General features: G+C 33.7%; 1 protein-coding gene across 1 annotated transcript; it reads left to right on the top strand.

The window, feature by feature from the left end:
* Positions 1–1,920: 1,920 nt before the first annotated feature.
* LOC128172467 (uncharacterized) lies at positions 1,921–10,988 on the top strand. Its single transcript, XM_052838264.1, has 6 exons — positions 1,921–1,962; positions 2,051–2,142; positions 2,920–3,061; positions 10,103–10,246; positions 10,520–10,666; positions 10,917–10,988. The coding sequence occupies exons 2-6, from the start codon at positions 2,095–2,097 to the stop codon at positions 10,949–10,951; spliced, it is 516 nt and encodes a 171-aa protein (XP_052694224.1). The 5' UTR covers positions 1,921–1,962; positions 2,051–2,094; the 3' UTR covers positions 10,952–10,988.
* Positions 10,989–21,842: the final 10,854 nt, after the last annotated feature.

Raw genomic sequence — 21,842 nt, 5'->3', positions numbered from 1 at the left:
TAATACCGCGCACCATGTCCGACACAGCTTGCTACCGTTGCGGAGGTGTATTCTACAAAAGACACCTGACAAAGTGTAAAGCTTTGAGTAATGCCAGAAAATCGGCCATCTTTCAACACAGTGCCGGAATTCTTGTATCGTAACAGTGAAAGTAATGGTTGTCAAAAAGAAATCAACTCAAAAGAAAGAGCGCGACCAAAAACGCTGGACCATGTTCATGGCTCGACATGAGACCGCCATAAAATTCTCATTCTTTAATGTTTCTGACGCAGAACTTATTTCTTTCTTGAAAGTGTCAAGACCGACAGTTCCGGACCAGAAAAAGTGAACTACAGTTGGAAAGAAAATTTTAGCACTGAGGGAACTAAACAATAAGCAGCAGAGAAATATTGAAATATTCGAACAAAAGCTCTCAATGTCATGGAAGAAGAACAAAGAAAACATGGCCAGAAAACAAACACAAGTTCTTACGCTGGAAGAAAAACTTGAAGATGCGCGGACGAAAAATAAGGCCCTTGAAAAGAAAATCTCAAGAAAGGATGTCGACATTTTTAAACTGGAAAGTGAGATTTAATCGCTTATGGATCGTCTGAGGAACAAGGAAGGACAAATAAACATGCTGGGATTTGCGCCCCCTTTTGTACCAATTCCCATTCGGAAAAGGAGTGTGGAGACCAACACAGAAACTCTACATTTAACGGAGGTGTCATCTCAAACAGAGACAAAGACACAACGAACACATGAAGGACAGAACCACCACACCCGATCATCCGCAAATCAACAATGAAATGCACGTGTTAACGTATCGAGACAGTCATTCGCGTCCAAGTCATACAGATCGCAGAAACATCCGCGGCCCAGTCCACATACAGTTCCCATATACCAGAGTCCCCAGATGTTCCAAACTTCCGGTTATTATGCGCTATTTTGAAAATTGTTACATGTACTTCTCAGGCAGTAATATCGTCCTCGTTTTATTTGCTGTTTTATCTTAAATGTGTGTATACCATTAATAGTACGTATATCCAAGTTTTCTTAGACTCGGGGTCAGAGTCTTACTCGGAGAGGGGAGGAATTGTCACATTGTAAATTTAATGAAAATCTGAATTTCCAACATGACATTTTATTTTTTCTCTAATTCTTTGTTAATTAAAAAAAATTACTTCAGATCCCTCGAGGGCCGAGGACAAAGCTAAACAGTATAGGTGTTGTTTGTTTTGCTTAAGATTAGTGTCATTCCTTCCATCAAAGAGTCACCGGTGTTATAATTCCTTAATTGTGTTAATTGAATGTTTGAGTGAAAGATGCGCGTTGTGTGAAAGAGTCAGTTTAAGCTCCACCGTGGAGATTCCAGGACGTGATTTAGATGGACTTAGATTTTCCGTCATCAAAGAAATAACTAAGTCTTTTAACTCTGGACAATTCCGAGTAACAAAATTAATGTGAATAGTACGAGTGCATTTTCTAAGAAAGCGAGGATATTTTCATTACCTCTGTTTTTGATTTGGCCATTCAACGAAATACAATACTTCAACTTTATTATTGTGTTCCTTTAATATTACGCTAAACAAAGGTTGTGACACATGTATTATACATATTGTCTTGACAACCTAATTAGTGAAGTCCTGTATAGGTGTATGTAGAAAACAGTCATCATTGTTAATTCATTACGTGCAAATGAGCGATGCACTAGAAAAACAAAAACAGAAAAATAAATATGACCGTAGGTAATGCACTAAAAAATTCATAAATTTAATTTGGCTTTGAAATACTTGGGGTTATTTGTATTTAGAACCGACCTATAAACGGGACATCCGTGTGTAATATACGCACACAGAATGACTAATTCATAGGTCGTGATCCTCGAGCAGTGTAACACCTGTGGCTACCTTTCAACGGATTATTATTCACTTGTTAGCCGCAATAAATTACTGCTTTGATATTTACGCATGGAACAATGATGTATGCAAAAACACAAATTTGTCAGATTAATATAAATATGTAATGAGTTTGTTTTTCCTCTTATTTTAGTACTGTCTTTTAATTGTAGTAGTCTGTGTGGAAGGTGTTGAAGTATTTTGGAATTTCACCGATATGGAGCGTACACTTTACTGTGCCGTTTGCCTCTTTGGATCATTTATAGTAAGTTTTTTTTTTTATTTCCGTTTATACCGTATAATCTAGATCCTTTTAAAGAACTACGGGATTAATCTCCTAAAATATATTTTAGGTATCAAAACAATTTGTACATTTAACACTTTATACCATGGTTTAAACTAAAATAAACATAACTATTAATATGTTTATTAAAGGCTTTAAACAATGCATGTGAATTTAATTTTAGTTGCAAAGCGAGTTCATGATCATTTGTTTTGGTACCTGTATACTGAAGCGAGCGATGCTATTTTTTAAAATTGTAAACAAAAATAAATCAATGACATCATTCTGTTTATTGTACATGTACATGATTGTGTCTTACCTCTTTGATCGTTTCAGAGTTATATTTTATTCCTTTTTAAAATCTGAAATACATAAATTTTAAATATTTAAGAAATTCGAGGTCATACTTTGAGTATTATACATGTATATATGAGATGATCGAATATTGTACAGATGATCAAATCCAACAAGGCTCGAGAGCTTCATGATGGATACATTTGATCATCTCCAATCTCAGGATATTCAAAGAAAGATACCTTATTTCTTATATTTCTACAATTTTCAACGATAGTATGATTACATATAAAAATTGATTTTGATGAAATGTTTTTGACTATCTCTTACAAAGTCGGTATTTAGTGTTATCATATACAAAGACACTGGGGAGTAAAATAATACTTAATACATAAAAAATCACCAATTATTGTTATATTAACTAGATTACTTTTTTCAGATCAAATATATGGGGGTTTATTTCAGGTTGTTTTCAGTCAACAGTGTGATAACGGACAACCACTGCCTAATGTATTTTGTGGACGGGGCCCTTCAAGACAAGACTGTCCGAGTGGCTACTTCTGTAACATAGATCCTACAGACCGGTTCGCCGTCTGCTGTCCAGAAAGTAATTTGGCATAAACTATTATTACAAAGTCGAAATAAATGGTCGTGATTGGGTATATACAATGCTGCTATCTTGAAAGTTGACAAAACAATCCTTTCATATCCTGTATACTCAACTACAAGTATTAAAAGTATTGTGACGTTGATTTCGGTTTGTAAATTCACCCTGAAATTTATTACGGAAATCTGATTGCAGTAAAAATGTATCTTGCATCTTAGCGTATCCTTGTTAACTCTCACGATGGCAGCACTGTAGGTAGGTATGGCAAGCCCTTCGATGATGCCTAAGCAATGTCTTGTAAACATCAACGTCGTCATTTCAAATGATTTATAAACCTTATCTACGTCATGGATTGTGATACCCAATTTTGATTGGTGATTTTTAAAACTGAACACTGCTCTTAAATAGGCACTGTCCGCCATATTTCTTTTTCACCACCGTTATCCCTACAACCCCTATATAAGCTGCAGACCTCTTACAGGTTGTATTTCGCTGTAGAGGTCTCACCTGTGTAGACGTATATCACTTACTCGGTCAGGATGAAATTATCAAGGTTTACGCCCTTTATCAAATCAGGAAAATGCTAACGTCAAAAATAACTGGATACAATACATAAAGCTCGGAAACCTTATTGATCTCACAGCATATTTTTCCGAAGGTTCACGTCAAAACATAGCTGAGGCAAAGTAATTCCTGAATTTCCCTTCATTTTTTGGTGGATTTCCGCGAGCGATAGGGGCTGTATTTTTCTCTGAGATAAAAAACAACGTGTAAAATGCGCGATTTCCCCCTTTTATAAAAATATTTTTTGTAAAAAATATTTTTAATGCCACTTGTTTCGGCAGGAGGTGAAAAGGCTCGGACATGATTTTCAAGCACATGCGTAACTTTAATGTCAACAGATTTTCGTGCCTTTGTGGATGGCTTTGTGTTTTTGCTACTAAATTGGTTGGGAACAATCGTTTTAACAAGTTGTAATTTATAAAGAGGGATTTTTCTAAAACTCCCTATGCGTGTCATTTTGGTAGGAATATATGGTAAAAATTAACAGCGCTGTGCAACATGAAGGAAAATTGTTATATGTTTTAAGACATGAAATGGAGTGTTTTGGCGTTCTATAGATGTGTGTATATTAGAAATTGCCAACAATGGGCCATTGTGGCCGACACCTCTCTTATTTTGCTGTCAATGGCGCATACAAAATTAGCCCAGAAATCTCGTAGAACATCTAACAGCGACCCGCTTATAGTTTAAGGGGCCGTTCAAACTGCCTCGAAAAAATACAAAACATGAATGAAAAAAAAAAAATGAAAAAACAGCTTATTCAGAAAGTTGGCTTTCTTTTTTTTTTTTTTATAATTAATTTTTTTGTTTTCATTTTCACAATCATATATGATTTCATAAAGAAGGTAATATATATAAGAATTTTTTTTGGCATTCTCACTTTCACACTCTTTCCCTCTCTTACATACTACCTTCTCTTCAAGAGCAAACATAAAGGATATATATATATATAAACGCACATATACAAATATAAATAGTACAGTTGTTTACCATGTTTAAAAATTATATCTCAAATATGTTTTTCCAATTTACCCAGAGTTTATTAAATTTTGTAATCTCACATGATTTGATAGCTATATATTTTTCAACTTTATATTTGAATGACAGATGATGTAACATTCCAACAATGTCAGGTTTTTTGTCTGCTTTTGAACAATTAAAAATGTATTGCTTGGAGTACAGAATTATAAAATTAACTACTTTGTTGTAACCATTGAAAGGAAGTTCACCAAATAGTACATTTTTAACATTAAAGCCAATTCTATTTGAAGTTTTCCTATAAATGTACATACTAAGATTATTCCATATAGGAAGTATTTCTAAACATGTCATAAATACGTGCTGAATTGTTTCCACATTTTCCTTACAAAAAGTACATACATCATATGAAATAACATTAATCTTTTTTAAATAATAGTTTGTTGGAAGAATTCTGTGAAGAATTCTGTATTGTAGCAACTGTATTGAAGTATCAGTTGTTGTCTTAAAACAAATTTTAAAAAAAATCTTTCACAGAATCATTTATATCTAAGTGAAGTGATATTTCAGTGTTCCATTTTTGAATTGCCTTTGGAACAATATCTTTACTATTAATGAGTTGATACAAAACTTTGGAACATTTTTCATTCAACAGTATATATTCAAAATAAAAAGGAATAAATGGTGAAAAATCTTTACTCACATCAGATCTATTAACTGACATGGTCTTGAGAAACTTAGATATTGCACTGATAACACTATTAAATTGCATGGTACAAATATTTGTCAAGCTAAATTGCTTTTCAAAATCATGTTGTGATAAAAAAGTTCCATCATTATTCAAAAAGTCACTAACTATTTTTACACCATGTTCATACCACAATTTGACATAAATTGTTTCATTACCAACACATATATTTGTATTGTACCAAACTGGCATAGAAAAGAATTTTTGCTTAAATATTATGTTATCCGAAGCTTGAAATATTGTTAAGTATGACTGAAATACATCTTTCCAGAAAACATTACTATGTTTCACAATATTATGCATATATTTGTCACCAAAATCAAGCATATTTTTTGTAACCTCATTGCCATGGATTTCAAAAAAGATGTCCATCCATGGTTTCTTATCTTTAAAAAGTCTCCTAATCCAGGAGCATTTTAATGACTTTAAAAAATTGTTAATTTCTAGCATTTTAAATCCCCTTTTAAATAATCTTGGGTGATAATTTGTCTCTTCACTTTGTCAATCTTTGAATTCCATATATATTCATAGAAAAGATTACTTAAAAAAGATAATGTTTCTTTATCCGGAGAGATATAAAAAGATGATTAAGCTTTGGATAAAGTAATGTTTTGGCTACAGTGACTCGACCAATGGGAGTGAGTATTCTCCTGTTCCACTGTTGTATCATAGCTTTAATTTTTGGTATTTGGATATCATAATTTAAGTTAACTATTTTTTCCAAATCTACAGAAAATTCTATTCCCAATAAACTAAATGTTGTACATCCCCACACTAGTTTCCATCTAGTATGGTGATATACTTGCTTAGAAAATTTTTTAGCACCAATCCAAACAATTTTTGTTTTCAAGCTGTTGATATTTAGTCCTGAGAAAGTAGAAAAAAAATCTACAGTGTCAAGTGCAGCAAAAAGTGAATTTGGTGAACCATCAAGTACTAAAGTTGTGTCATCTGCATATTGGATAATCTTATGTTCCTTACTATTAACCACAATACCTTTGATATTTGTATTTTGTTTTATTAGAATTGCTAAAATTTCTGCACATAGAATAAATAAATATGGAGCAATAGGATCCCCCTGTCTACATCCTCTATTTATATCAATTTGTTCTGAAAGGAAACCACACTGCAAGATTGATGCTTTGATCCGTGTATTTAAAATGTTAATCCATGTAATCATATTTTCCCTAAAACCCAAATATTCTAAAACTTTATAAACTTCCAAGATATGGAATCAAAAGCTTTCTCAAAGTCTATAAGCACAAGTAAACCAGGTAAATTTTTTGTTTCAGTAAAAGACATTAGATCATAAACAAATCTGGTATTTTCTCCTATATAACGACCTTTTATGAAACCAGATTGAGTTTCTGATATCAAATAATTTAAAACAGTTTTAATTCTATAACTGAGACATCCTGATATTAATTTGTATAGTACATTCAACAAGGTAATTGGACGCCAGTTTTTCAAATATTGTCTGGGTTTGTCCCCTTTTGGTAGACATGTAATAATTCCTAGCCTTTGAGATATAGGGAGCTCTTTTTTAACAAAAATATGGTTAACCGCAGACACAATGTAATGTTTGAAATCCTTCCAGAAAAACTTAAAAAATTCAACAGTAAAACCATCACTCCCTGGAGATTTGTTATTTTTCATATTTTTCAACACATTATAAATCTCACTTTCCGATATATCGCCTTCAAGGGATATTGAAGTGGATGTATCTAACCTTGGAATGTCAGTTTTTATTATATCTTCAAGATTAATATCTAGAAGATCTGAGTCTTTACAAGAAAAAAGAGATTCATAAAAAGTTTTGACCTGATGAAGGATACTGCTTTGATCATATATAGTGTTATTGTTGTGTGTTTCAACTTTTTTAATAGTTTTATTTAGAAAGTTTCGAGACTCTAGTGAGCAAAAATATTTGCTTGGTTTCTCTCCTTCTTCTACCCACTTAGCCCGGGATCTTATAATATGACCTTGTAACTTTTCTTTTCGAACTTTTTCAAGTTCAGACTTTTTTTCATGCAAAAGCTCAAAATCAATATCAGACTGTTACTCAATATTCTCAATATCTTTCAGTAAGGTAATTTCAATTTTATCTCTTTCTTTCTTCTTAAATGAAGAATATGAAATTGTAATACTACGGATCTCCATAAGTAAAACTTCCAGAAAAATACTGTGATTTATATCATCATCATGTAGATATTGATCTTGGACTTTATGAATAGTTTGTTTAACCTTTTCAATGTAAGTTTTATCTGTCAGAAGACTGTTATTAAACTTCCATAGCCCACGGCCTCTTACAAATTTATTGAATTTTAACTCTAAAAGTACTGCAGAGTGATCTGATCTATAACCAGGTTTAATAGAAATTGTTTCTACCATGTTTGACAGGCTTTCAGATATTAGTATATAATCAAGTCGGCCTTGTTTTAGAGGATTTCTTTTTCTCCAAGTAAATATTTTTTTGCTTGGATTTAGAATCCTGTAGTAATCAACTAATTGTAAATCCTTCATCAGTTCAAGAACCTTGTCCCTTGCTTTTGGGTTATTAACATTGATATAGTTTTCTGTATCCAACACAGGATTTAAAGCAAGGTTAAAATCTCCACAAAGTATAAAATAGTCATTATCTAGGTTCAAAAAAATATCACGGACTTCTTCGTAAAAACATGGACTGTCATAATTTGGACCATATATGTTAATAATAGTAACACGATTTTCCTCGATGGTTATATCAATCGCTAAAAGATTTCCTTCATTATCTTTAATTTCATTGTGTATTTTAAATTCAAAATTATTGTTAAAATGAAGACAGACACCTCTTGAGTTCGACCGAAATGAATTGAATATACATTTATATCCCCACTGCGTTTCAATAAATGGTTCAATTTCAGATGTAAAGTGTGTATCCTGTAAGCATAATATTGAATACCCTTGTTTCTTGTAAAAATTTAGTACGTCTTGCCTTTTCGAAGATGTATGTAAACCTTGACAATTCACTGATGCTATTTTTATCAAATCAGCCATTTATTGTTACATCAAAAAGAAATAAAAAGTAATAAGATAACTTATGTAAACAACAACATATCCTAAGTACCTTTTCAAAAATTATTCTTTCACCCAAACTCACACATCGCCATTTCACACACTTCCATACACAAAAACGAAAGTTACACACGCAAAAACGAAAGTTACAAGATTTTATGTGCATTCCGATCCCGGTCACCCAAAATCGATCCCGATCGAAATGTCTTCACACAAGGCTCCGCTGGCACATCGCTGATATTTTATGCTTCACCTTCATGTTCACATTGTCAAATATGTCAAATCAATGCCTTTTATTGTCTTTATCAAGAGCGAAAACTTTTCCATTGTACAACCATGCGGATTGAATTTGTGGGTTCTTGTTCAAATCGTGAATAAGTTTTGCGTTCATTGGGGTTATGTGGTCGTACATGGTGAAACATTTTTTGATTTCTTCTTTTGATCGGTTTTTGATGACTTTGACCTTAACTTCTGTGGACCTAAATTTTGCAATCACCGGTCTTATTCCACCGCGATTCCCTTGAGGCAATCTGTGTATCTCCAGCACATCGTTGGGGTCTAGAGCTACACCGGCCTATTCTTTCAGAATGGTACATAGATCCATCCTAAGATTTTCGTCTTTTTGTTCTTTCCAACCCATGAACTTTATGTTATTTTTCTGGGAATATTGGAGGTTTTGGTTCGCCAGTTTTAAGGCGTCTACTGAAATTTCTTCGCACTCTTTAATAGTTTCTTTCAAAGATCTGAGTTCCTTATTCTGTTCATGTAATTTTTCGCGTAAAGTGTCGAAATCCAGATTGAAACCATCTGACACTTCTTTTACTTGACATTCAAATTCTTTGGTTTTTTTGTCTATTTTTAGATCGAAATTTTCCCTGACCGAATTGGCTTTCTGGTCTTTAACCAAAACACTTCTATGCAATACGATTTTTTTGTAAAATAAGTATTATAGACGTTTGTATGGTATTCAGAAATTATAAATAATGCCGCGAAAACGGCAATATTAAAGTGAAATTTTAATTTAGCAGCACCCGTATTAGTTTCAATAGAACCAGATATTGCTAATTTCGATGAAAATGCACGCCAATTCTTTAAAATTGAATGATATAACGACAGTTTTTCAACCCCTCCCACAAAAGGCAGTATTCACTAAACTTGTACATGTATATATCTTCGGGTCGTTATGATATTAACCAGTTTACATTGTGCATATTTGCAGAAATAAAAACCCCAAAAATCATTCAAAATTAACACGCCGTGAAATTACGTATCGTATAACTTTTAACAAATTTTCTTAAATCAGAGGCCATCACGAGCACCATGGTTTTAATAAACGTTCATAACTTTTTCATATAGCAACAGAATTCTGTAAAACTGTACACATATATTTAATATAAATGTTATTGTGTTAGCAGAATTTATTTTTGCTGGTGTAAAATAATAGATTTCTTGCAGGTCTCACGACACTATTTTTCCATAGGATCACATCAAAACATGGCTTAGACAAAATAATTCCCGAATTTTCCTTCGTATTTAAGGGACTCTATGAACGATTGCATTAAAAGTTGTAAAGAAGGAATTTCCCAGAAGTATGTTTTAAATTCGTTATCCGTGTCTAAATTTGCGTAATTTAGGTAAGAATATATATTAAAATTTAATAATGCTATGCAATCTGAATATTACGTTTTCTATTTTAGGGGCTCCACCGATCGCAACATGTGACATAGGTAAACCTTTACCCAATGTGTTTTGTGGGCGTGGTCCTAACAGACAGGACTGTCCAAGTGGCTATTTTTGTAAAATAGACCCGGTCGATAGGTTCGCCATTTGCTGTAAAACAAGTGAGTATTGATTGTGTATTAGCATATCCTTATTTTTACTGATAATTACTTATGATTAACGTAAAACTTCTGCATCCACTGTACAACTACATGCATATGTAATTAAGTGTTTATTTTGATCAAATACTTTTCAAATATCAAATACAAAAAATCAAATACTTTCACAACTATTTCGATAAAGTAACTGTTGAATGAGGTTTCAAAACTATGTCTAAATTCTTCGGGTTTTTTTTTTCATACAATTCAAAAAATTTCTTAAATGTAAAAATTCAGATATCGCAAACGAACCAAAGTGCCAAATTGGTGTCCCTCTGCCAAATGTATTCTGTGGGCGTGGTCCAAACAGACAAGATTGCCCACGTGGGTATTCCTGTAACATCCATCCTACTGATAGATACGCAGTGTGCTGTAGAAATAGACGTAAGGCATTTAAACTTCTATTATCAACATTTTTATATCAAAATAACGTTTTAAGTTCTTAACATGTTTTGTTTCTCTAAACAATTACATTTGTAGTGATGTATATCTCTGCAGTTATATTTTATACTTGATTTAAAAATGTAAAATAAAAATGTGAATTTTTCACCCAAATTAATCAAATGCAAGCTATATCTTAAATTGTTACACAAGTAGGATCTGTTCATGCTTTTTAAACATTTACTTTTTGCAGGGCCACGATTTTATGGAAACTACCCACAGTGGTAAATGTACTGATATGAATAAATGTTAAATTAAAAACAAATGGTTGTTATTACTCAAAATATCATTTAGCACATTTTTATTTAATGTGCACATCTTCACAGTTTGAACTAATCTCGTAATATGCACTTCCACACATTATTATGTCCTAATTGCTTTCAATGGTTCTTCAGATTATGTGCTGTTGTTACGAGGACTTGCGTAGTCAAACTGTTTGGCACTATTATACACAAACAGTATTGATCCTTAAATGTAGTCTCCTGAGAGATAGGAAACTTTAGATTTGTATTATTAATAGAAATTTAAATGTTGTGACTCGTAAACATGGGTGTTTTCTTCAAAATTATTTAAAACAAGTCTAAAAAAAATGCCATTTTAAAGAGAATTAACAAAAGCATGAATATTGCACACTTTTAGTTTGTTCGATGGGTGTGTTTAGGTCGAAAATCTGGAGAAACCACTTAACTTTTGAATAAACAATAGTAGCTTTACAATGCTTGCGTAATAAAAACTTTTCTATTACACACTTAATGACAGCCCGCGCGAGCGCGGAAATTATTAATTACACATTATCGTGATATAATGCTTAATATTCTGAACCATTTTTCGTTCATTTAGTATATACTTTTTCCGATTTTTTTCCTTATCTGTTGGACATTTGGAGGAGCTGGCAGAATGATTCATCTAAACTGAAATGGATAATATATACATGTACGTGTCCTTTATCCTATTTGTTGCAGCTGACCAAAAAAACTTTTTTATTGTTTTTATTTTAAACCGGTGACTGCGTATTAAGTGTCGCTCTCTCTAAATTTGGTTATTTAGGTAAATTTTTGTCCCAAATAAGAATTTCAGACTAGACACGATCTCGTTGCGAGCAACGAGGAGGTCTTCCGTCCGATTTTTAGAATACGGAATGACCTTGCTCTTGATCTTCGTCAACGAAACGTATCTGGAAATGGAAGCGGGGTCTAAGAGTAATGGGTAAAAGACTATCTACCCCTTTTGTGTCCCTTTTTTAAGGGATCAGCTCCTTTTCATTCATTTTAGTTAAAAGGTATTTTTGTGTACTGCTAATAAGTGTTTAGAAATTGGTTATCGTTTTTGAGATATATGTGGAAAATCGTTTCAATATCTGGTCCTAAACTCCTTTTAAGGGTCAAGATAACAAACAATATATGGTTGTACATTGTTAAGCACATTATTTTGAGTATCTTTTGTTAAATACTGCTTTTCGGAATGTCCTCCCTTTTGAGATAAAGAGGATCAGAGTTTTGGACTTCTGGTCCCTTAAAATCCCTAATTACGTAACGTAGGAGTAAATGATCATTGCCATGTTTAAGTAAATAACGTTAGAATAAACATAATTGCCTCTATAACGGATCAAAAAATATTTCACAGTAAATATTTATCATTAAAAGTCTTTAGAGCCCTCTCAGCCCCTTATTTGAAGGGCCAGCCCCTTTTTTATGATTTCATAAGAATGTGTTTGTCAATTCAAACACATTTTGTTCAACAAGTGTTTGAAATTCTGTACCGTTCTGTAGATATCTGGAGGGGGTCGATTTAGGGGCCGACCCTGTACTCCTTTTAAGGACCGTATCACACATAAAATATGGTTGCATATTGTTAAGCTTAATTTTTTAGCATCTTTTGCTCAATATTGCTTATCAAAATGTTTCTCCATTTAGAGATATTGAGCATCAAAGTGTTGGACTTTTGGCCCCTTATAATCCCTTATTGCGTAATATAGGATTAAATGATTGCCATGTATAGGTGAATAACGTTAGAATAAACATAATTGTTTTTGTAAGGTATCACAAAATATTTTACAGTAAAAAGTTATCATCAAAAGACTTTAGAGCCTTATCGGCCCCTAATTTGAAGGGCCAGCCCCTTTTTCTTGATCTTAAATGAAAGCTCGTGTCAATTCAAACACATTTTGTTCAACAAGTGTTTAGAAATTATGTACTGTTCTGGAGATATCTGGAGAGGGTCGTTTTAGGGGCCGACCCTGTTACTCCCTTCAGGGACCGCATAACAAAGAAATTATTGTTGCAGATTAATAAGCTCAATATTTTGAGCATCTTTTGTTCAATATTGCTTGTCAAAATGTTTCTCCATTTAGAGATATTGAGCATCAAAGTGTTGGACTTCTTGCCCCTTAAAATCCCTAATTACGTAATATAGGAGTAAATGATTGCCATGTATAGGTGAATAACGTTAGAATAAACATAATTGCTTCTATAACGTATCACAAAATATTTCACATTAAAAAGTTATCATCAAAAGACTTTAGAGCCTTATCAGCCCCTAATTTGAAGGGCCAGCCCCTTTTTCTTGATCTCAAATTAAAGCTCTTGTAAAAATAAATTTTAATTGCTCTACATGTCTTATCAAAATATTTTCGAGAAAAGAGATAATTATAGAAAACCAAGAAAAATCACTACATTTTTTATATCTCAATTTTCGGGTCCAGGCGAGCTTCGGCGCCTTTTGCGCCAAACATAAATGGCTCACTTTAGACAAAACTACAATCATTCGTCTACAATTCCTGAAAATTTGAATTTGATATCTTTTATCGTTCAGGAGGAGTTCGACGGACAAGCTGACCCTCTAAAAATCGCTAAAACGTCAATATCTCTGAAACGGAAGTGACGTCATCAAAATAAAAAATTTCCAATAAGGTTCAGATCAATATCTATTAGATCTGAAAGTTTCATGAAAATCGGCCGAGCCATTTCCGAGAACTCGCGTGCACAAAATTTGTAAGAAAAAAAAACAAAAATAATAATAATGGGAAGAAGAAACCGAAGAAAAACAATAAGGTCTTCCGTTGGAAACGGAAGACCTTAATAAGACTATTTTGAAAAACAATCAGGAGAGGGTGGGGCATTCCAATGAAACTTCTCATCTTATGCATACGAACACCATTTATTCATTAATTTTTTTCTTCAAATTAATGTCTAAGGATTACAACCAATTTGTCGTGGTATAAAAAAGTATGAAAACTAGACACGATCTCGTTGCGAGCAACGAGGAGGTCTTCCGTCTGATTTTAGAAATTGAGATTTATGTTCGATCTTGATTTTGCTATTTAACAGCTAAACATGATTTAAAACAGGAAAAGAGGGCCTACATTTTAAGGGCCAGATACTATTTTGTTTCAGGTGTAAGAGCTTTGTTCAACAAGTGTTCAGAAATTCTTGAGATATTTTATAAAAAAATATTTTAGGGGCCGGACCTTATCTCCATTTTGGGGCCACTGAACCAAACTTTTAAGGTTGCATGTTGTTAAGTACATCATTTTGAGCATCTTTTCTTTTATACTGCATTTCAAAATATTTTTCCTTTTTGAGATATAGGTGAGCAAAGTTTTGGAACACATGAGAAAATCATTATAATGTTAAGCTACATAACTGTTAGATAAACATATCTGCTTCCATAATCTATTCCGAAATATCCCTCGGTAAAGAACTATAGGAAAAAGAATTTAGAGCCCCCTAGGTCCCTAATATTAGTGGCCAGTCCCTTTTTCTTGATATCAAATGAAAGGTCATTTGATTATAAAGATATTTTGTTCAACAAGTGTTCAGAAATTCGTTACCGTTCTTGAGATATCTGAGAAAGAATGTTTTAGGGGCTGGTCCCTTATCTCCTTATTGGGGCCGCTGAACCAAATTTTTAAGGTTGCATGTTGTTAAGTACATCATTTTGAGCATCTTTTCTTTTATACTGCATTTCAAAATATTTTTCCTTTTTGAGATATAGGTGATCAAAGTTTCGGACTTGTGACCCCTAAAAACCCCTAATTACGTAACATATGAGAAAATCGTTATACTGCTGGGATTCATAACTGTAAGATAAACATATTTGCTTCTATAATCTATTACAAAATATCCTTCGGTAAAGAGCTATAGCAAAAAGACTTTAGAGCCCTCTAGGTCCCTAATATTAGGGACCAGCCCCTTTTTCTTGGTATCGAATGAAAGGTCGTTTGATTATAATGACATTTTGTTCAACAAATGTTTAGAAATTTGTTACCGTTCTTGAGATATCTGAGAAAGAATGTTTTAGGGGCCGGTCCCTTATCTCCTTATTGGGGCCACTGAGCCAAAAATTTTAAGGTTTCATGTTGTTAAGTACATCATTTTGAGCATCTTTTCTTTTATACTGCATTTCAAAATATTTTTCCTTTTTGAAATATAGGTGATCAAAGTTTTGGACTTTTGACCCCTAAAAACCCTTAATTACGTAACATATGAGAAAATCGTTATACTGCTGGGATTCATAACTGTAAGATAAACATATTTGCTTCTATAATCTATTACAAAATATCCTTCGGTAAAGAGCTATAGGCAAAAGACTTTAGAGCCCTCTAGGTCCCTAATATTAGGGGCCAGCCCCTTTTTCTTGGTATCGAATGAAAGGTCGTTTGATTATAATGACATTTTGTTCAACAAGTGTTTAGAAATTTGTTACCGTTCTTGAGATATCTGAGAAAGAATGTTTTAGGGGCCGGTCCCTTATCTCCTTAGTGGGGCCACTGAGCCAAAATTTTAAGGTTTCATGTTGTTAAGTACATCATTTTGAGCATCTTTTCTTTTATACTGCATTTCAAATTATTTTTCCTTTTTGAAATATAGGTGATCAAAGTTTTGGACTTTTGACCCCTAAAAACCCTTAATTACGTAACATATGAGAAAATCGTTATACTGCTGGGATTCATAACTGTAAGATAAACATATTTGCTTCTATAATCTATTTCAAAATATCCCTCAGTGAAGCGCTATGGGTAAAAGACTTTAGAGTCTTCTAGGTCCCTAATTTGAGGGGCCAGCCCCTTTTTCCTAATATCAGCTGAAAGGTCTCGTAAATATAAACCTTTTTTACTTTACATGTCTTAATAAAATATTTTCCAGAAAAGAGATAAAGAAAGAAAAGCACGAAAATTCACGATGTTTTTTTAATTTCAATTTTCGGGTCCAGGCGAGCGTCGGCGCTATTCGAGATAAAAATGATTTAAGACCTTCATGCATAACCTCAGTCTATTGTCTACCATCTCTGAAAATTTTAACTTTATATCTGCAATAGTTAAAGAGGAGTTCCACCGACAAAATACCCCTATAAAAATCATAAAATCGACGATATTTCAAAAACGGAAGTGACGTCATCAATGAAAAAAATTTGCAACAAGGTTCAGATCAATACCTATTAGATCTAAAAGTTTCATAAATATTAAATGAGCCATTGCTGAGAAATGGCATGCACAAAATTTGTAAGAAAAAAAATAATAATAATAGGGAAGAAGAAACAAAGCAATAACAATAAGGTCTTCCGTTGGAAACGGAAGACCTAAATAAAACAAGCTAGGTAATGCATTATTATCCATTTGCATGCATATTTGAAACCAAAATTGTCAGATTCAAAGTATTGCCTGATGGTTAACACGCCCTTTACTTTCCGCCCTGATGTCAAAATTAATTGTTCCATTTATTTATAACCTTCAGGCACGTAGCATCGTTTTTGAAAGTGGGGGGGGGGGGGGGGGCCAGACTCATCCAAAAAATTCTTGACAAGCAAAAAAAAAAAAAAAACAACAACAAAAGGGAAATTTAAACTTTTTCAAAATCTTCAAAATCCTAAACGGGGGGGGGGGGGCTGGCGAAGTATATAACTTCAATTTCACTCCTCATTTCCTTATTTTCATATCAATTTTTTACATACTCCCAAAAAAGTGGGGGGGCCAACTCCATGATAATTCAATTTTTTATATGTAAATTTTAAAAAATTGGCTGCTGCGAGAAAAAGTGGGGGGGCCAGGCCCCCCCTGATGCTACGTGCCTGACCTTTTGGTATCACTCGAGGTGAAATCTAAGGTATCTGCCCGCGATGGATGATGAACTCTTCCTACACTTATCGTTAATTAGTCCATCCGCGTTATTGGTTACCCCGTTTTGGAAAGTTCTATCCCATTCCCTCACCAGAGGCGCCCAGTACATATATTCATTCTTTACGTAATCATTCAATATTATTTCATTGCAAGTACAGTATACATTTTGATCGAGACTATCCATGACTTGGATCCGCCAAAGCGTGTCCACCACCTTACTATTATTTTTCGCTATTTCAGGTTTGTTTATCGAAAATAAAAGTAGTTTTTTTTTATTAAGTTCACAATAATAACTTACGAGTTAAAATTCAATTATACCTTACAGACATCATCTAACATTTGTTGAAATATCAATGGTGTACGCAAGTACTCTGGTGCAAGCATTTTGTAGTTTATTTACAAAATGCCTCAATTTATAAGTGTATTGAATTGTTTTATTTTTTTTTCTTAGTTTTGATTGAGAACAACAATATTTTGTTGATATTTGATCTTATGTAGTAATGGTAGTTATTAGGCCCTATTCCATTCATTACAAGTGTTCTGTCAAATATTTATTTTTTTAAAGTTGTAAAACTTTTTTATGATGAAGCTTGAACAAAAAATCCACTCCAGCATATCTCACAAGAAGAGGTCATTGAAATGCATACGAACTGAGAGCTAATTCTAGTATAAGACGGTATTTACATTTCCATCCAAAAAGTAACAATTTCCATTCCCAGAGAAATTCTTACACTGTCCACAAAGAAGGCCGTTAGTGAAAGCAATGGTGGCTGTTACGTCCACAGGCCATTTCGTATCAGCGGTTGAACTCTACCTCGCAGACAATAAGAACAATGATGCAAACATCATTACCCATACGTTAAAGTCAAACTTGGAAGATATCAAACTGGGGTTTTCGAGATGCTATAGGTCTACAGAAGGAGATTGGAATAAAACAGAAATACCATGCTTTATAAAACTAAGTGATAAATAACAGGATGCTAATGCTAGTCGTTTTGTTAGTAAGTTAGCTAAAGTTTTAAATGTTTATATACGCACTAATTAGATTAATAGTATTATAATTCCTACTTTTGTAAATTTCCACTCATATTAATCCATCCAAATATTTTTTGTTTAGTTATTATTTTTTGTCCTTAAAACGTGTTAAATATTGTATAATGATATACAGTTGTATTTTAATGTTTTAGTTGAAAGGGGCGATGGGTAGTGGGGTATGCAAATGCCCGGATAAAGAGATGGAAATGCCTTGACACTTTTCTCCAAACAAACCGATTCCCTTCGGCATCTGTTAGCACGTCCTTGGATACCCAAAGGTAACGGCAACTTTTACTTTCCACTAATGGAAAGCCCGCCGAAAAAACGTTGTAAAAATGAAAATTCGTCTATATTTAATAAACAGTTATGATGCCTCTTGCAAGTCGCGTGCTAATTGGATGACAATTATCCATTTAAATGAGGAACTGCTAGTAACCATGCATTCATATGTCTTCTGCTCCCATCCCAACGGGACGTTATTATTTAGTATGGTCGTGCAGCACCTTAATCTTAACCCTTCAAAGGTGCAAAAAATGAATGTTTAACTGAATTATAATGAGTATGGTTTTAATCATAGGACTGTAAAAGCGATTGCTTTTTCTTCTCTAGCAAAATAGAATAGACAGATGCTTTTTAAATGTACCTAATCAATAAAAGTACTCCTCAAAATTATTTACATTGACGGAGAACTGTTAGATGAAGATTATCAGAATACAAATGTATGACTGAACCAGATTTATTGTGCGTTCCTCTGTCAATATACGCGGGGGTGTTAAGGAAGCATATGGGCAATTTAGCGTCTTAATTTGACTGTTATATTCAAAATCGTGAAATTAAATAACTATTTTGAATACGATCAAAACCTAAGTATTATCCTTTGAAATAGATGTAAGTGCAAAAAAATCGGGTAGTACATTACTGCCACATTATATTCCTTTACATAAAATGAGATAGAACAACACTACCCCGCGGTTTACAAAATAAAATAAATAAACCAAGTGAAGGCAAAACATCTCAGTTTAATCAAAACTGCTGCTAGAATCCAATGTTTTTCTTAATTCAATAGTTATTCATCCAGTTCTCGTAAAACCTTCCCAACTTTTATAAAGTTTGCACGGAAAACGGCAAGTTGCATCAAAACAACACACAGCATGGGATTCTAGCAGCATTTTTCATTTTAAGCATTGATCAAACTAACGATACATATAAAATTCAAAGTTCAATATATGCGGGGTAGTGTTGTTCTAGTCGGATTTTTATATCGTAAACAACGACAGAGGAAAGCCTGGCCGAGAAATAAAAGCAAATTTACATACCTTTTAGCGAATGATTGATGAAACTAACATCTATCCTATAGTATTCTTATGTCCCATTCTCAATAAATCACATCACAATATTTTATTAGAGTTCTTAGATTACTTTCCGATCAAATTCACACGACATTCAACTTTTAGTCATGACGTCATCAATGTATAAATCTACGTAATACAAACTGATTTCTGAAAAAAAATTGACTTCAGTATTTTTATTTGCTTTTGGTCTACGTTTCGTTGCTTAGATAATTGAATATGTACATAATAACTAAGATTTGTGATATCACGAAATTACATGTAACTCAGAATCCATATGCTTCCTTAACACCCCCGCGTAAACCACAAATCATGCAAAAACTCACCTGCAAGAAGGATCAGGACATTATGTTTCTTCTAAAGATGAAATCTGGCCTACCCAATTAAACCATGGCAACTTAATTATACAATTTAAAAATGAGGTTTGTGCCCAGCAAAATCTTATAAACGAATTGCCCGGATGACCACATTAGTGCCTATACACTTTGGTTTAACTCCATAGCAAGGTAGTCTGACATTTCTGACCATACAAGGCCTTTTGCACAGTTATCGTCTGGGGACCATTGGGACCCCGGGTCCATTCCTGTCATTTATGGAACCTTTATTTACATATAAAAGAACGACAGCTTTCACATACAAAGGCGGACTTACAGCAAGCACAAAGGTCGTCCTTTTGTAAAGCCTATGGTGATTCCTCACCATTTTAGGAGCAAACTTTACTTGAAGACACCAAGACGAACAAAGTACGGATACAGTATAATATAACAGTCAAGAAAGAAGACGACATACTCATAGATGTAGATCGTTTGAAACGGAAGACCTTAATAAGAAGAATAAGAAAATCGACAAAAACTTTTTAATGGGGAGAAAAATACGGATACAGTATAATATACCAGTTAGTCAAGGAAGAAGTCGTCATGGATGTAGATCATGGGTTTCAAGAATTACTTCAAGTTCTAGAGGACCTCAGAATCAAAACCTAGATTTTGCCTTTTTCTCATGACACACTTTCCACAGACGATGCAAAATATTCTGAAAGGAAATAAAACTATAACTATAAAAGAAAAGTGAAAAGGGGGGGGGGGGGGGGGGGGCTAAGCCCACCCTAGCCCTCCCCCATGGTTTTGACGCCTATGCAGTATTAACACAGGGTTGTCTCTAAGACCCGGGAGGCGGGGAATTCCCCTGCCTAAAGTGACGTAATTACCCGGCTATTATTGCATTTCAAACACAATCTAGTTATAAGCTAGACCTTCAGATCCCCTTCTACTTTCTTATTTCTCCCTTCTACTTCAATTTTTAGAGACAACCCTGTAACACATTGTAAATTTGTAGGCACATTAATTTTACTGAATGGGATCGGCTGTGGGTTAATTTAGCAGATCGAACATTTTAGTCAAATCCTTTTTTGACATTTGTTCGGTTATGACCTATTCAAGAGAACATTCTAACTTTATATAAGTTTTATGATCTCGTACGACTTGCTTCAATATGCTGAAGATTTTGACAAACTGATGACAAATGTTTGTAAGGAATGACTGTGTGAACCTACGCACCCTTTGTAAGGGCTACTACATGTAAAAGAAGTCAGTATGTCTCTGTAGAAATGAAGGTTTCTCATAAGGTTTTTTTTATATGATTTGTTTTTTTTTTATAACCATGGATAATAAATTGAACACGTTCACAAACTACAAAATTTATCACTCTCCAGCCTGATTTCAATTGCTTAGTGCAGAGAAGCGTTCGCGAAGACGCTTGGTTAAGACTTCATATGGAACTTCATGTCAATAGCTAAATAATACTTTTTATCGTGCTAGCGTCGACTCTTAGACCTTGTGCTCAAAAACATGCGCAATTAAAATTAAAGTCGGCCCCCTTAGCTCGGTCGCAATGTCTTGATACATTTCAAGTCTCTGAAATGATGTATGCACCTACACAAATTGTATAAGAAATTGATGAAAGTTAACACTGCTAAATCCATGGAAACCAACCCCCAGATTTACCAACAGTTCAGTCTCGATCGAACGTCTCATACTCATGTTTTTATTATTTCTTTGATATTGTATATGTAACCTCCTGCTTATTTGTTCGAGAAACATTTTTAATACAAAGTCAGTACAAGAGTTATCTTCCCATGCTTTGTTTATATTGGTTTCAAAACGGCTGTCTATGACTTTATACGTTTCGCAGATACTTCTGCTGACGAAATTTAATACAAAATAATTCGACTTATTTCGGAAATCACAATTACGAATAAAAGTTTGTTTTGATAGAGAAACAGCAGCACCCGCTGTTTGAATCTTACGATTCTGTACCTGTATTTACTGAAGTTCGTAGACGTAAACTAAATACGTACCAATTAAGTATAACATCAACACATGAAAATTATTTTTTACAGGTGTTGGCCACTCTGAGATATCTTTCCAAAGGAGACTACCAGTCTGAAGCTGATGACATCCACCCTGACAATATCACCTTTCCGATGGAGCAAGAGGAAATTCTTTAGACCAAAGAAAATTTCTTGAGGATGGCAAACCTCTCCAAAGTAGTTGGTGCCATTGAGGGAACCCTGATTTCCATCATCGGAACGTCTGAAGATGATGAGCATGTTACTGTTTGC

The sequence above is a fragment of the Crassostrea angulata genome, chromosome 2 (genome assembly GCF_025612915.1).
Source record: "Crassostrea angulata isolate pt1a10 chromosome 2, ASM2561291v2, whole genome shotgun sequence".
NCBI classification, from domain to species: domain Eukaryota; kingdom Metazoa; phylum Mollusca; class Bivalvia; order Ostreida; family Ostreidae; genus Magallana; species Magallana angulata.
Note: the sequence above shows the minus strand (reverse complement) of the source record. Positions and strands in the feature narration are given on the sequence as shown.

What these genes read in the sequence shown, in the direction of transcription:
- LOC128172467 (XM_052838264.1), top strand. Translation starts at nt 2,095, where the DNA reads ATGGAGCGTACACTTTACTGTGCCGTTTGCCTCTTTGGATCATTTATA. An exon ending in CGCCGTCTGCTGTCCAGAAA is followed by an intron (nt 3,062 to 10,102) that starts GTAATTTGGCAT and finishes TTTCTATTTTAG; the next exon opens with GGGCTCCACCGATCGCAACA. An exon ending in CGCCATTTGCTGTAAAACAA is followed by an intron (nt 10,247 to 10,519) that starts GTGAGTATTGAT and finishes GTAAAAATTCAG; the next exon opens with ATATCGCAAACGAACCAAAG.